At 42.6% G+C, this 14,387-nt stretch overlaps 1 protein-coding gene across 2 annotated transcripts in view; it reads right to left on the bottom strand.

The window, feature by feature from the left end:
• Asph (aspartate beta-hydroxylase) overlaps positions 1-14,387 on the bottom strand; it is a 163,450-nt gene that overhangs the window by 104,862 nt on the left and 44,201 nt on the right. The window contains exons 4-5 of one of the 2 annotated variants that reach the window (XM_038347167.2): positions 2,881-2,973; positions 324-398 (exon numbers count right to left, since the gene is read on the bottom strand). In XM_038347167.2, the coding sequence (XP_038203095.1) occupies positions 324-398; positions 2,881-2,973 (168 nt within the window). Of the gene's footprint in view, positions 1-323; positions 399-2,880; positions 2,974-11,862; positions 12,311-14,387 lie in introns of those variants that run through there. The other variant, XM_038347168.2, reaches the window with a different exon arrangement.

Here is a 14,387-nt window from a genome sequence, read left to right on the forward strand (position 1 = left end):
CTGAGGGTGGAGCATCTCTCCTCGGGACAGAGGATGGCTCCTGAGGGTGGAGGACCATGCCAAGCAAGCAGCCAGAACTCACTCCACTCTGACTCTCCCATTTATTCTTGATGGAACACTGGCCTTGAATTATCTTTGTTCATTTATTCATAGGATTTTAAAACTAAATATGCTCATAAAATTCCTTCCCAGTGAGGTGGGATTTGGAAAAGTAAGTCCAGTGCTTTCCCCAAGAAATAATACCTGACCTATAATTACTCAGAATGCAGTTATAGGAACTCAACTATTTTCATAACTTGTGCAAAGTAGAATTGAATTCATACCATATTCTGTGTGTTCTTGCTCCTGGAAAAGGGACTGAATTTGTTCTTTTACTTCATCTTCAACATTCTGGATTTCTAAAATAATCACAAAACATAACACAATAATATAACACTTGAGTATTAATGGGAAATTTGAAGACTTAAATGTGGCATTTGCACACGTATTAAGATTACTACACTTGGCTAAGAGGCTGTGTAATATTTCCATATCTATACGCCGCTTCTTCCCCTATATCGGCAAACATAACAGATACTTAAAATTAGTCTTATTTGCTCAACAGATTTAAATACTGAGAGATGTTCAAAGAGAATTTTAAAGAAAACTAATTCAAGTATAGATTTTTTTCTTTAAAAAGTAGTTTAAGAGAATGCTTTTAGTTTCCAATTAATAAAATTCCCATTCATGTTAGCAGAAAGCAAGAATGAAGCTTTCATAAAGAGGGGACTGGAAAAGACCGAATTCCACCCAGACTAAACAATGTGACCAATGCCTGCTCTCCTGACCGTCAGGAGGAAAGGTACCCTTGGTGGAACTAGGATCGGAGTGAGTAGGATTGGCCGATCCACAAATCTGAAGCTTGCATGATAACGACCACCCTGTCAGCTCCAGAAAAGTGCACCTGAAAGACAGGCCCCAGCTCAGATAATTATGACTTACGAAAGCGGAGTTAATGGTGACATCGTGACACCACCACAGTGCTTATCAGCCTACAACCCAGATAAACCCCAGCATCACACAGCAAATACACTGTGGTACAACAACACTGTCATGGGTTTGCTGGCATAATCTAGACTTCCTCTCGGATCACCGGTGCTGCATGTGAAGCAACGCCAATGGCTGGAGCTACAGTGAAGCACAAATCTTCAGTGACAGACAGAATGAACTCGGGCTGCGGAAAAGTTTAACACATGCTATGCTCGTTGCTCAATAAAACATTTCTAAAGCATACACTGTTTTATTTCCGTTTCGCCATCCATATAATTATGATATAGACAATTATCTACTCCCACTGTCTCCCAGTGTGTGTGACAGTCTCCTCACTGGGGCCCATTCCAACCGTGCTGAGAAAATCATCCAATAGACGAAGAGTTTCTAGCCATGGCATGGGGCGCGCTCGTTACTGACTTCCTAGACAGTACCCTGAACTGAGAACTACAAATGTGGGCCGTCCCAGAGTTTTCCAGACTCGCGTATTATCAGCCCTGGTTCTGAACTCGGTGAATGCTCCCTGGCGTCTCATTCTACATGTCTTTCTCTTCTCCCATGGTGCAGAGGTAGGAGCTGGGCCACCATGGGGGAGAATGAACAGCAAATAAATGAAATGGGTAATTGGGTGTAGTGTGCTCTTTCAAAAGTGTCGTTGCTATGGTAAAGAGAGGGGCGAGTGGTAGATGGGAGTTAGGAGGGCATTTTACTGAGAGATAAGTATCTATATTTGCAAAACAGATGGAAAGAGCCAGAGAAGGGAAGAAGAACTAAAGGCTCAGCAAGAGAAGGGCTGAGAAAGCAGAGTGCAATCTGAACACAGCACCAAGGAGCTGCGGAAAATGAGGCTAGCAACAAACCAGGGGGTCTGGTAACCTGCAATCGTTCGTAAAGAATCAGACCAACAACAAAAAGAATGGGAAGCACATGGCACATCTCAGATCCAGCACTTGACTCGCTTAGAAACTAGACTTCTTCAAATTGCAAATCTGTTTGGCAAAAGTAAAATATTAAGTGTTAAATTCAAATATTTAAATTAAAAACCTCGACAAAAACCAGTATGGATTCTGGAGCCATATTCCAATTACAAAGGTGCGAGATGGAGATAATAAATTCTCCTAGGGCTCTGAAATGGACAAATAACAGAACTTAGAGTAATATATGTTCCTTGAAGGAATGCAGCAAAGAAAATCAAATAGTATTCATCAGCACAGTTTTGGCCATAAATTGTTTCCAACAAACGTGTCATATCTAGCGCTCCCAATAGGGGGCGCAATGAAACCAATTTTCTTATGTAGTGCAAGAAAGACAAGTACTGAACCATGCCACAACCATGGTAGTAGATTAAAATTTTAGGCAGAAAATTATTAAAATACCTCAACATTTCCAAACTATGAGATAAAGTCCCTTTATGGAAATACTATGACCTGCTCTAAGAGGCCAGAGGGACAGAAAGAGCCTAACAAGGTCTAAGGAGTCCTTCCAGGTAGACCAGGTCCTTATGTACCCCTGCTGAATTCATTCATGTGGCAGTCATCCATGGACCAGGCTGTGTAGAGTCCGTGTCCGTTTTTACTTTGAATGTAATGTGGTAAAAGACACACTTGGCTGCTGTTGTTCCTAGCTGCATGGTCTTCAGTGATGCACAACCATTTATGCCTTGCAATCTTGATTACAAAAATTAAAACACTCCTGCATACATTTCCACAACAAAATTGATTATTGTGGCTTCAGAAAAGAAGAATTTGTAGCTCACTTTATAAACAATGTGAACAGCTGGGTGAGACTTGCCAGCTTAACTGCAAAGATACCTGCAGACCAGGCATGCACTAGAGTCTCCACGACACTTACCTGGCCCCTCAGCAGCCTGCTTCTCCAGCTCAGCTGGTGGCTCGGCCTCCTCTGGTGGGGACGTCCTCTCTGAAGTAGATCTTTCTTTAAGTCCTGCATTATTTTATTCACAGTGTTACCTGCCGCGTCTTTACAAACCATTTTTACATATTAAATCAGGAAAACAACTTTCAAATAGTTGACTAGAGGTGCTAGGAATTCACAATTCCCAGTATTGTGTTTCAAACAGAAGGAAGTTCTCCCTTTCACCTCACAAGGGTCTTCGGTGTGTCTAAGACTCTTTTAAGGGCACTCATAAATATTTACAACATACAGCCACATCTAACCTTGACAAAGGCTTTCAGTGTGGCTCAAGCCCCTCTCCTGGCTGAGAGGAGGAGGGCTTCCCAAGGGAAAGTTCAGAGCTCAGCAGGAAGCATCGAAACACTCCGGAATCTGAGCCAGGCATTCCAGACTTGAACTTCCCTGCACTGTCTGCTTCTTCCGGGAATTCTACAGTGTAAATGAACCACACATAACTCACTATCTACAGTTTCCTCAGAGAACCACCTATAAGCAATGGGTTTTTTTTTGTTTTGTTTTCTGAAGCTAAAATGTATCACACACACACAAAAATACCTTGTTTAAAAATAAGGAAAATAAGTCAGGGGAACAAGTTAGCATGAAAACTGATTTTAAAGTCACATAAATACTAAGATGGTGCTTTGATGCTTTGCGTGTGGAACATTAGATAAAACCTCACTCAAGTATAGTGTGTAGGAAACAAAGGCGTGACCAAGAGTCCAATTCTGTTTGCTGAGCCCTGAGTTTCTCTGCTCTTGCTGAGGAGGAAGGAGTGTGGTATCAGGGAAGGTGTGTGCACCTTGGTCGTTGGTGCAAGGTCAGGCCAGCGCTCTGCACTCTGGGAACCTTAAGCACCGCAGGACAGCTAATGCCCATGGTTCCCTTATCTCAGTTCCATGCATTTTGCGTTTTTATTCTTTGCCCGCTCTCCTGTTCTTGTTCTACCAGATGCCAGTTCTGAAACCTTAGAGACAGTGCAAAGGAGGCCGACAAGATTGGCTGTCTTCTACTACCCCATTTTAACACGCTGTGCACACAACATCGCCACGCACGGCTGCGTTCTACATGTCGGTGTGACCTAATTATAAATATAAAACAGATTCCAAATTAGTTCACTTCCCGAGAGTACGGATAGGGATGGACACCTTACAACCCCTCACATCTACTTAAACACAGGGTGGAAACTACTCTACTTTCTCATTTAAATACCCCCACACACACACCTCTCACCTGACAGTGGACTTTGAACCAGCTACAGTGGGGTGTCATGAAGAAATTGTACTAAATCAGTGGGGAAAAACTCATGGGGTTTGTCTTTGCACCCCATACTTCCTCCAACAGTTGGCCACAGCAATTGCTCCAGAAATGCCTGCTGAAGGGCTAGGGCAGGCAGTGGGGTCCCCTCCACTAGCTCACTGCTGCAGGGGCTCGCTGCAGGGCAAGAGCTCTATATACCTGGTAGGCACAGTGATGCGAGGAGGAACGGGGATGGCATCCATCTTGCTATCACTACTATTTATTAGAGATCCCTCTGCTAGTGCCCATTTCTGTTTTAGAGGTAGTCTCCCTGGGGTGGGAAGGGTGTGGGTCAGGTGTCCTGGGGTAGTTATATTCTCAGAAGTGTCTTAGAATTAGAAAAGGTTACAACCTCACCCTTCACTAACATACACTCAGTGAGCTTTCAAACTGGCCTCCATTTGTGCACCCAGCAATGAAATAGTCCCTGTCAAAGGGCAGATTCAACTGCCTGAAAGCCCAATCTTACCTAACTTGAAAAGGTCCATTTCACTGGAAAAAGATATAAATGTTTGAATAAGTGTTTGAAAGCTACCAGTATACGGTTTCAGACACAATGCACAAAAGAGCCATCCTTCTGTAACTCAACTAGGAGCCATTTGTCTTTACAGTCCAAAGGATAAAATATGGAAAATGCAACAAGAGATGGGGAAAGGACCCAGGAGGAGAAAATGCTGCACATCTTCATTACTACCTAAAGTATCAAATGATACCCACTGTAGCTGCTCATGTCAGTCAGATGACACCCACTGTAGCTGGCCAAGTCAGTCAGATGACACCCCACTGTAGCTGTTCACGTCAGTCAGATGACATCCACTGTAGCTGCTCACGTCAGTCAGATGACACCCCACTGTAGCTGCTCACGTCAGTCAGATGACACCCCACTGTAGCTGGCCAAGTCAGTCAAATAACACCCTACTGTAGTCAAATGACACCCCACTGTAGCTGGTCACATCAGTCAGATGACACCCCACTGTAGTTGGTCACATCAAATGACACCCCACTGTAGCTGGTCACATCAGTCAGATGACATCCACTGTAGCTGCTCACGTCAGTCAGATGACACCCTACTGTAGCTGCTCACGTCAGTCAGATGACACCCCATTGTAGCTGGCCAAGTCAGTCAAATGACACCCTACTGTAGTCAAATGACATCCCACTATAGCTGGTCACATCAGTCAGATGACACCCCACTGTAGCTGGTCAGTGCTATATCCAGAGGTGGAATTAGCACAAATCAGCTATAAACCCTGAAGTAGTGAAAGATTATATTTACACATGTCCTTCATGGGGCCCCTATAAACTTTAACAAGCCACAGAGAAATACTGACCCTGTACACTGTGGACTCAATCTTCTGCTTCACAAACCCAGAAACATAAAGAACACATGTGACCAACTCTGAGTCAAAGGAAAGGATTCATGTTTGTTTCTTTCTTTTTGTTAGAGCTGGGTTCTTTACTAAGAAGTATAAATGACAAAGGGTTAGGCTGGAATCTGCAATGAACATTTAAAGTTACAGTCTGGAATGTCATGTGTTCATGTGCCTGTAGTTTAGTCCCTGTGACTGCATACAACAAACTACAGTTCACACAGGCTCGAGAAAGATTTGCCTCTAACAAGTAGAGCAGAAGCTGGCTTGCTCTCAGCCCCACCTTAGCCTCCGACAGCAACCCAGCTTCCAGCTGCAAAAGGTATCCAGAAGCAAAAGGACTGCCTGCTCTGCGGTGGAGTCTTGAGGAACTCTCCCTGCAATGGTGCACTTGCTGCAGCTGCTTACCATCGCTGTCTAGGTTGATGTTGCCAGGCTACAACAATGGTGGATAGGACGGAGAAAGAAACTTTCCTTACAGCGCCTTGATGGTTGTTCTGTAGACTCATTAGACTACTTAGGAAACCTTATAATTTATATTTATTAATACTTTTCTCATTTTAATAAAAAAATGCAAGAAGCCATCAAAAGTAAATGAAGCCAGCATTTAAACCATTCATAGCACCCTTGACTACTGGACACAATTTTCCTGGGTAATTATTAATATGCTTTACCTAATTCACTGCTACCCAACCATACTTGATCAGAATGAAGACAAAATACACTTATCTTCATAAATATGTAATAGCTTCAAGCTTACCAAATGGCATCTATAAATTCATTAAACAAATATCCATATGTTAATATGCAGAACTCTTTATAGTAACTGAATTGTGTTCAGTGCAAGCCATCCAGGAGAACGTGTGCAGTGAGAATCCTCCAGGAGAACATGTGCAGTGAGATCCCCCAGGAGAACCTGTGCAGTGAGAGCCCCCCAGGAGAACCTGTGTAGTGAGAGCCCCCAGGAGAACGTGTGCAGTGAGATCCTCCAGGAGAATGTGTGCAGTGAGAGCCAGAACGTGTGCAGTGAGAGCCCCCAGGAGAACGTGTGCAGTGAGAGCCAGGAGAACGTGTGCAGTGAGAGCCCCCCCCCCCAGGAGAACGTGTGCAGTGAGAGCCCCCGAGGAGAACGTGTACAGTGAGATCCTCCAGGAGAACGTGTGCAGTGAGATCCTCCAGGAGAACATGTGCAGTGAGATCCCCCAGGAGAACGTGTGCAGTGAGAGCCCCCAGGAGAATGTGTGCAGTGAGAACGTGTGCAGTGAGATCCTCCAGGAGAACGTGTGCAGTAAGAGCCCCCAGGAGAACGGGTGCAGTGAGAGCCCCCAGGAGAACGGGTGCAGTGAGAGTCCCCAGGAGAACCTGTGCGGTGCGACCTCACCCCCAGAAGGAACAAGTGGAAACATAGGAAACAGAAACTGCTGAGGTTGAGGTGAGCAGACATTATGGAGGAAATGTGGGCAGAAGGGCAATGTCAGAGGAAGGACTCAGCAACTGGATCTCAGTGGACTTCTCAAGGCCAGAAGGACAGGGCCAAGAGCTACACTGCAATCCTCAGGCAATGGAGGAGCAAGCTCAGAAGCTTGAGTCAATGGGACAGGGAAGGAAGGCAGGGTTAAACACAGCAAATGCACACAGTTAGAATAGTAATTAAATTCACGTCACCATTCCCCACTCAAATCCTGTGGCCTCATTACATCTGCACGTAGGCAGAGTTGAGCTCCCTCAGGCCCCACACGTGTGGCGTTCATCAGTGTTTTTTCTCTTGCCCCCTTGAGCTCAGGAGAAAATATGGGTCCAGCTGAACCATTTATGAAGACGTGTGCGTTACAAAGAACTGAAAGCATGGCACTTGTTCCACAGACTGTTGATAGACATAGGAACAGGAGCCATTGTCCCATGCCTCTCACTTTAGCCCCCCACTGAGATTTCAGGGGTCCAGCATCACCAGCGTTCTACGGAAAAGGAACCAGAGGGGCCAAGAGCATGGGCTGCTCACATACGTGCAGGCATCCGTGGTCTCGCAGCTGCTCTGACAGTGCCACCACCAACTAGTGAGGAAAATGACCATTGCCGACATGTGCGCTACGGTGAATCAATCCACACCATCCATTTCGAGACTGTTTCCAAGGGGGCACAGCAGATGACAAAACAGAGGAGTGAAGGAAGACCCACCCAGCGTCTGGAAAATGACTACAGTCAACAAAATCCTACCTCTCGTTCAGTGGAAATACCTGAAGGGGATTCTGGCTGAGGTTAAAAGCCTAGGAGGAAAGCAGATTCTGGCATGGCAGGTTCTCTGTGAACTTGCAGGATTCACGGAGCTCTGCAGAGTGAGCACAAGCAGGCATGCTGGCCAATTCCTCTCTGATGAGACGTGGAAAACAGCCGCAGGGTGGGACTGAGGAAACCCATTAGAGGTGAAATTAACCCTAATGAAATTCATGGAGAACAGTCAGCAAGCGACGTGCTGACTAAGGAGCCAATGCTGCTATGCTATGCATAGAAAGAATGTCATCTGAGCGTTAGACGAGAAGGGAAAAAAAGATCTGAGAAAAACTGACAGGCTTGAAAGCAGTTTTATGAGGCAATCTTTAAGGATAACTGTTCACCAAATGTAACTGACCTCCAAAGTCAATATAAAGTTAATGTAATAATGTCCTTTTCCAAAAATTTACAGCATTATCTCAGAAAATCTACAATGTTAGGGATGTGACAAAAACATCAATACTTAGTTTTGATTTTTCAAGTGTTTTCCCAAAACTCTTCCAGTTGCCAGCTATGTGGAATCACAGATTATTTTTAGCTGGCTTTTTTTCTAGGGCAGCCTTGGGATTTTAATTATTCTCAGATGGCAATAGGCTAAAAAGCAACTACCAGGAGAATAACCGAATAAATCTGAGAGTGGAACGGAGCTGAGAGCCGCTCACCACCAAGGCGTAGCTTGGGTTTTGGCTCAGCTGCACTTCTTAACTGAGCTCTGGGTGCTAATACATTGGACTGATGGGAAGAGCAAGGAAACTCAGTACAGCCGTTTGTATCCTCAAAAGAAACAAGAGACTGGCAGAGGAAAGGAAGGGAGAATAAATCAAATTCCAACTCACAAACATTCCCCCCAAAGTAAAAGTGTTTAGTAAGGTTTCTGTATTTCTGCTGGGTGCTACTATCAGCCACTTGTCCTGAGACCTTCGGTGACCAATGCACGCCTTCAATTCCTGAGTGCTGCTGTTCAAAGGAAGAAGCATTTCTAATTCCAGATCTACGACAGCCCACAGCACCGCCCCCGCCCTTGCAAGTACAAGCGATGCTCATCTGCTTTTATTGATCATGACTCTAAAACCCCCTCATTGCCCGGAACTAGCATTTCCTTTCTTTATAACCCCTTGCCACTGAATTCCAAAACCTAAGTAAAATTAATAAAATGTCTCCATTGAATGCTTTGCCCTTCTCCAGCAAGGAGTGGGGGCAATCACTTGTAGCAAAAACATCATTAAATTTCTTGCAGGTAATTCTTTAATTAAGTCATTTATCTGAACAAAAAGATCTGGCATCAGGATAGTCTGAAGACACGGTAACTGTAATGCATGGGTAACCCAACTTCTTATTCCTCTTGTCCAAGCCAGTTCTTGAGTATCACAGAAGCTCCTTCGTGAGTGGAATATGTTAAAAAGCTTTCTGCTATTCATTCATTCCCCACCTCAAATTCCTGCACACACAAAAAATGTTTAGCAGATTCTACTAGGGAGTCTGTTCCTCCAGAACCCTCCAGAAAACTAAGACAAGGTCTCTCAGGCCTGGTAAACTCTCCTTGTGTGCCACGTGCTCATATCTTGCACAGAATAAAGTGGGGCAAATCAGCAGGGCCAAGATTTTGGAAATCAAAGTAGGAAGAACCTCTTATCACAGATCTAAACTGGGGAATCCATCAGCCTGAAGCGACAGTTAATAGAGCCACGGACTCCCTGGGTTTGTGTGTCCATGGTTTGGTATTTGATGAATGCAAAATAAGAAACAACAAAGACACAAGATCCTCACTGCCAACAGAGAGAATCAAGTCATCACATTCTGTAATTTCTTTGGGCCTTCGTGTTTGGCCCAAGAATATAACAGAGATCCTGGTGTGCTTCTAGAATATAACAGGGATCCTGGTGTGCGTCTAGAATATAACAGAGATCCCAGTGTGCTTCTAGAATATAACAGGGATCCCGGTGTGCATCTAGAATATAACAGGGATCCTGCTGTGTGTCTAGAATATAGCAGAGATCCTGGTGTGTGTCTGGAACATAAAAGCCATCCTGGTGTGTGTCTGGAATATAACAGGGATCCTGGTGTGCGTCTAGAATATAACAGAGATCCCGGTGTGTGTCTGGAATATAACAGGGATCCTGGTGTGTGTCTGGAATATAACAGGAATCCTGGTGTGCGTAGGTTTACTCTGCTGTGCTCACCTGTGTGAACTGGATCTCTCAGTTTAATATTCAGGTGTTTAGAAGTAGCAAAAGCTGTTGGCTTTTAAGGAAAAAAGAGAAATATTTGTTCAGCAACCATTTACGTTTAGTCATATCTGGTTCTAGTACCTTTGATGTAAGCAAAAAAAAATTGTCTATATCTAAGTTCTTCATGGAAAAAGTAAGTTATTTTTAAAATTAAAAATCTTCCTGATAGCATTTTTTATTCTATTATCAAGCTATTTTTATTTTGGCCTACTATTATTATTCTTTGTTGGTGATAGGGTCTTAACATAGCCTAGGCTGGTCTCCCTATGTAGCCAAGGATGACCTCAAACTCCTGGTCCTCCTGCCTCCATCTCCCATGTTGTGAGATTACAGGCAGGAGGCACCATGCCTGGCTCAGAATTTTTAATCTACAGATAGATTTGAGCATCATGCACAAATCAGCACTTACCATGTAGACATGCTTCTCTCATTAAGAGTTCCTTTATTAATTGTTTGTATTGGGCTAAAGTCTGATCTCAAATTTGTGGTTTTTTGGAAATGGTAAATAATCATGATACACACATGAGAATATATATATATATATATATATATATATATATATATATAATCACAACACCTGGGAATAGTGGACCATACAAGCACCACAGTGAAGCAGTAGCCTTTTGATGATTCAGAGTCTATGAAGCTCACATAAAAAAAATGCATCGGGAAATGCTCTCCTTTATAAAACTCTCTCCTTTTTTTTTTTTTTTTTTTTAATTTAAACATGTTGGAGCTTTGCCTACCTTCATATCTGTGTGAGGCTGTCAGATATCCTGGAACTGGACTACAGACAGTTGTGAGCTGCCATGTGGGTGCTGGGAATTGAACCCTGGTCCTCTGATAGGGCAGCCAGTACTCTTGACCACTGAGACATCTCTCCAGCCCCAAGTCTTTAATTCTGGACAACACACAGGGCTCAGAATGGAGTGTCTGGTACGGAGGTGAACAAGGTTTTCTGGTTTAGTTTTGTTTTATGTAATGGAAGGAAGGGGTAAAACAGGAAGATAGGGGCAGTGGGAGGGCAACTGAGGAGATCTAAGTGGACAGGAAGTTAAGAGACAAAGTATAACGCTGGGAGAGCTAAGCCTTGACAGAAAATGGGAGATATGGGGGGAAAGGGAACTTGGAAGGAGCCTAAAGGGGAATGAGTGAGGGGGAGGGCCTCCAGGGACAGTAAGCCTGGGTTGCCTTGGGAGAGTTAAGAGTGGGGAGCACCTAAGACAGGCAGGCAGGGAGTAGAGCCCCTGCCTAGCAGAAATACTGCTCAGACCTCCAGATTCTTTCTTACTGACCCCAATGGGAGTACTTAATATATTAATAAAACCATTACAACTCATATTATACACATATTTAATCTGAATACATAGTCAATAAGCCAATAAAAATAGAAGTTATTACATTTTATAACACTTGCAAAGTTTCATTTTTTAAACTTAGAAGCATGACAAAGTATATTTGTTTCACAGAATTTACTGACTGAGCACCAATAAAAACATTCAGTGGCTAATATGTATCATCCTCCCCAGCCAGAGCAATTTCAGATCTTCTCTGCCCTTTAGCAGCATAGAGTCAAGAACGTCACTGTTGTTGGGTGGAGACGGAAGTTACCCACTGTTGGGTGGTGAAGGATGTCACCCGCTGTTGGGTAATAATGGATGTCACCTGCTGTTGGGTAATAATGGATGTCACCCGCTGTTGGGTGGTAAAGGATGTCACCCGCTGTTGGGTGGTGAAGGATGTCATCCACTGTAGGGTGGTGAAGGATGTCACCCACTCTTGGGTAGTGACGGGTGTCACCTGCTATAGAGTGGTGAAGGGTGTTACCCACTATTGGGTGGTGACAGCAGTTCTTCCTCTTTCAGTTCTTTCTCTTCTGGTTACTGTCCTTTGGTGAGTGAGCAGACCCGGAAGAGTTTCTTCCCTTCCTGTCACCTTTGTCTCTGGAAGCCACTTTACTAGGAACGGCCTTCATTTCTGCTCCTTTTTTCAGGTTTTCCCTGGACTTAGCACTTCTGTCTGGGCTGGCTTTCTCTGCTTCTCTGTCTTTCTTACCTCTGGGCAATGTTTTCCGGGATGTGTCTGAGTCAGCCTTCTTTCCCTTCTTGTCCTCCTCCTTCTTTTTCCCACTGGTTCTCTCTTCGCTCTTGCTGAGCACAACCTTCTCTCTCTCCTTTTTAAGGTCCTCTTTGCTGGGTTCTTTAGCTTTTAGGTTTTCCAATCAAAGGAAAAAATGTTTACTGGTGACGCCTCTTAAATCCTAGATGGGCATCTTAGAGATTAAGTACCATCTCATCCCCGCCCTCTCCACACTGGAATGCTCTCATTCAGAAGTTAGTCTAATGGGTCAAATGTTCTCCAAAAAGGTATGTAGACCTCTATAAAATATTAGATGTGAAAGAAATTCTGAGAATATCTCATCTTATTTTTCCAGCTTAAAAATATGGATTGGCTGTGTTAACACAGGCTGACATGTAACATTAACGAAGTGAACCCAGCCAGAAGGGCAGTTAAGAGTTAACTTCTCACTATACTGCCATAAGGAAAGGAACAAAGGTGCTATGAAAACAAACTTTAACTTGTTTTATGCAAGGATAATTAAAATTTTCAGCTTGAACAAAGTGTCATATTCTTAATAGTTATGTTTATAGGCCTTGAGGGAAAAAAGGTGCAAAAATTAGTTAAATATCATTTAAATCTTGGCAGCAAAAAATTTCACATATATAAATTTTAAACTTTGTTATCTGTAACATTTATAATGGCAAACTGAGTTTTTTATGTTTACAGCTAACTTCATGTAATCAGCATTCCTTTCTTTAAGTACATTTCCCTGTTAATATATGGAAAGCCACACAGGCCAATGCACAGGTCCTCTAGGCATTTACAGAGAACAGGTAAAATTAACTAGAAAGTGCAGGTGCTTCCAAGTCTCACATAAAATGACTTTTCAAAGTTTAACTGATCAGTTAGAAAAAGCCTCACATTCCTGCTCTCATCAGAAAATTATAAAAGGTTCTTGCTATATAATGCAGCAAGTAAGAAGTCACAAATATAAGGAAAGATCTAAATAATAACACATGAAAGACGTTTGCCCTAATCAAATTTGTCTAAGATTCATATCACACAAAAGCCATCTAAGGTGTACTTTGGATGTGTAGTGTTCAGAAAAGATATGACCTCTCTAGACAGTCTGTGGGGTTCCAATTCAACAAAACTTCCCTGAACTCCTGTAAAACTACAGACTGAAGTGTACGTCTCACTTCAAAGAACAGCAGAAGATGGAAGGCAAAATATTGAAATGCTTGCATTGCACACTGCTTTCTGGCCTTATTCTGTACTGTATTTTTGTTTAATTCAATCTTTAATGCTTAATTGTCTTTACAGATCAGGAGGTAAGATTGCAACTTATTGGCAATTTAGTTCAACATTGCTTACATGAAAATAAAATGATATAAATTATTTTCTTCTTGGAAAACATCTTGTTGGGATACATGTTAAAAACTAAACTTTTCTCATCCTAAAACTGAAAAAGCAAATTTAAAATTCTCATAGCAAAGGTCTTACATATCAATGACTTAAACAAAAATAATATACAAATATGTCAAGCACTTGAACACAAAAACTGTCCAAAGATGTTTAAAGAAAATCATGCATGTCTTCCATGCCCTCTTCCTAAAGAACATCAATGCTTACATGTAAAAATATCCAGGCAGAAACAATGCAATGTTAGTCTGCATATAATAGTACACAGGTATAACGATTTTAATGCATTAGAATATCAAACACAGCAAATTCTACACCAACAATTCAGCGCTCTTGATTATAAACCTAACTTAGTGTTAGATCACACTAGCTTTTATTATGTTTTAGGACAGTATCCTCATAGCCTTCAGAGAAATTAAATCAATCACTGATGGATTCATCATTGTACAGTAATTTTTAAAACTCAGACCATGTAAGGTTTTAGGCAGCAAGCTAAGACGTGCATATATAAATTTAATAGGCGCATTCCAAAAAACAGAGTCAGCTATGTTGATAAACTCTTCATCTACACGCTATTGGGAAGATATGATAACATGAAAAGGAAATTAATTAAAATTACAGGCTAGCTAGAGAAAGCAAAAGTCTTCAATTCGGTCTTCAAAACGTTATTTATAACTCAGGGTGCTCAAACCAAAAAGCAACATTATTAACCATGTCTGCATTTCTATGAGAAGCATCATGCACCATCAAGCATGAACTTGATTTACTAGAGGCTGCTTAAGAAAAATAGAAAATAATA

Source organism: Arvicola amphibius, chromosome 11 (assembly GCF_903992535.2).
Source record: "Arvicola amphibius chromosome 11, mArvAmp1.2, whole genome shotgun sequence".
Classification (NCBI taxonomy): Eukaryota; Metazoa; Chordata; class Mammalia; order Rodentia; family Cricetidae; genus Arvicola; species Arvicola amphibius.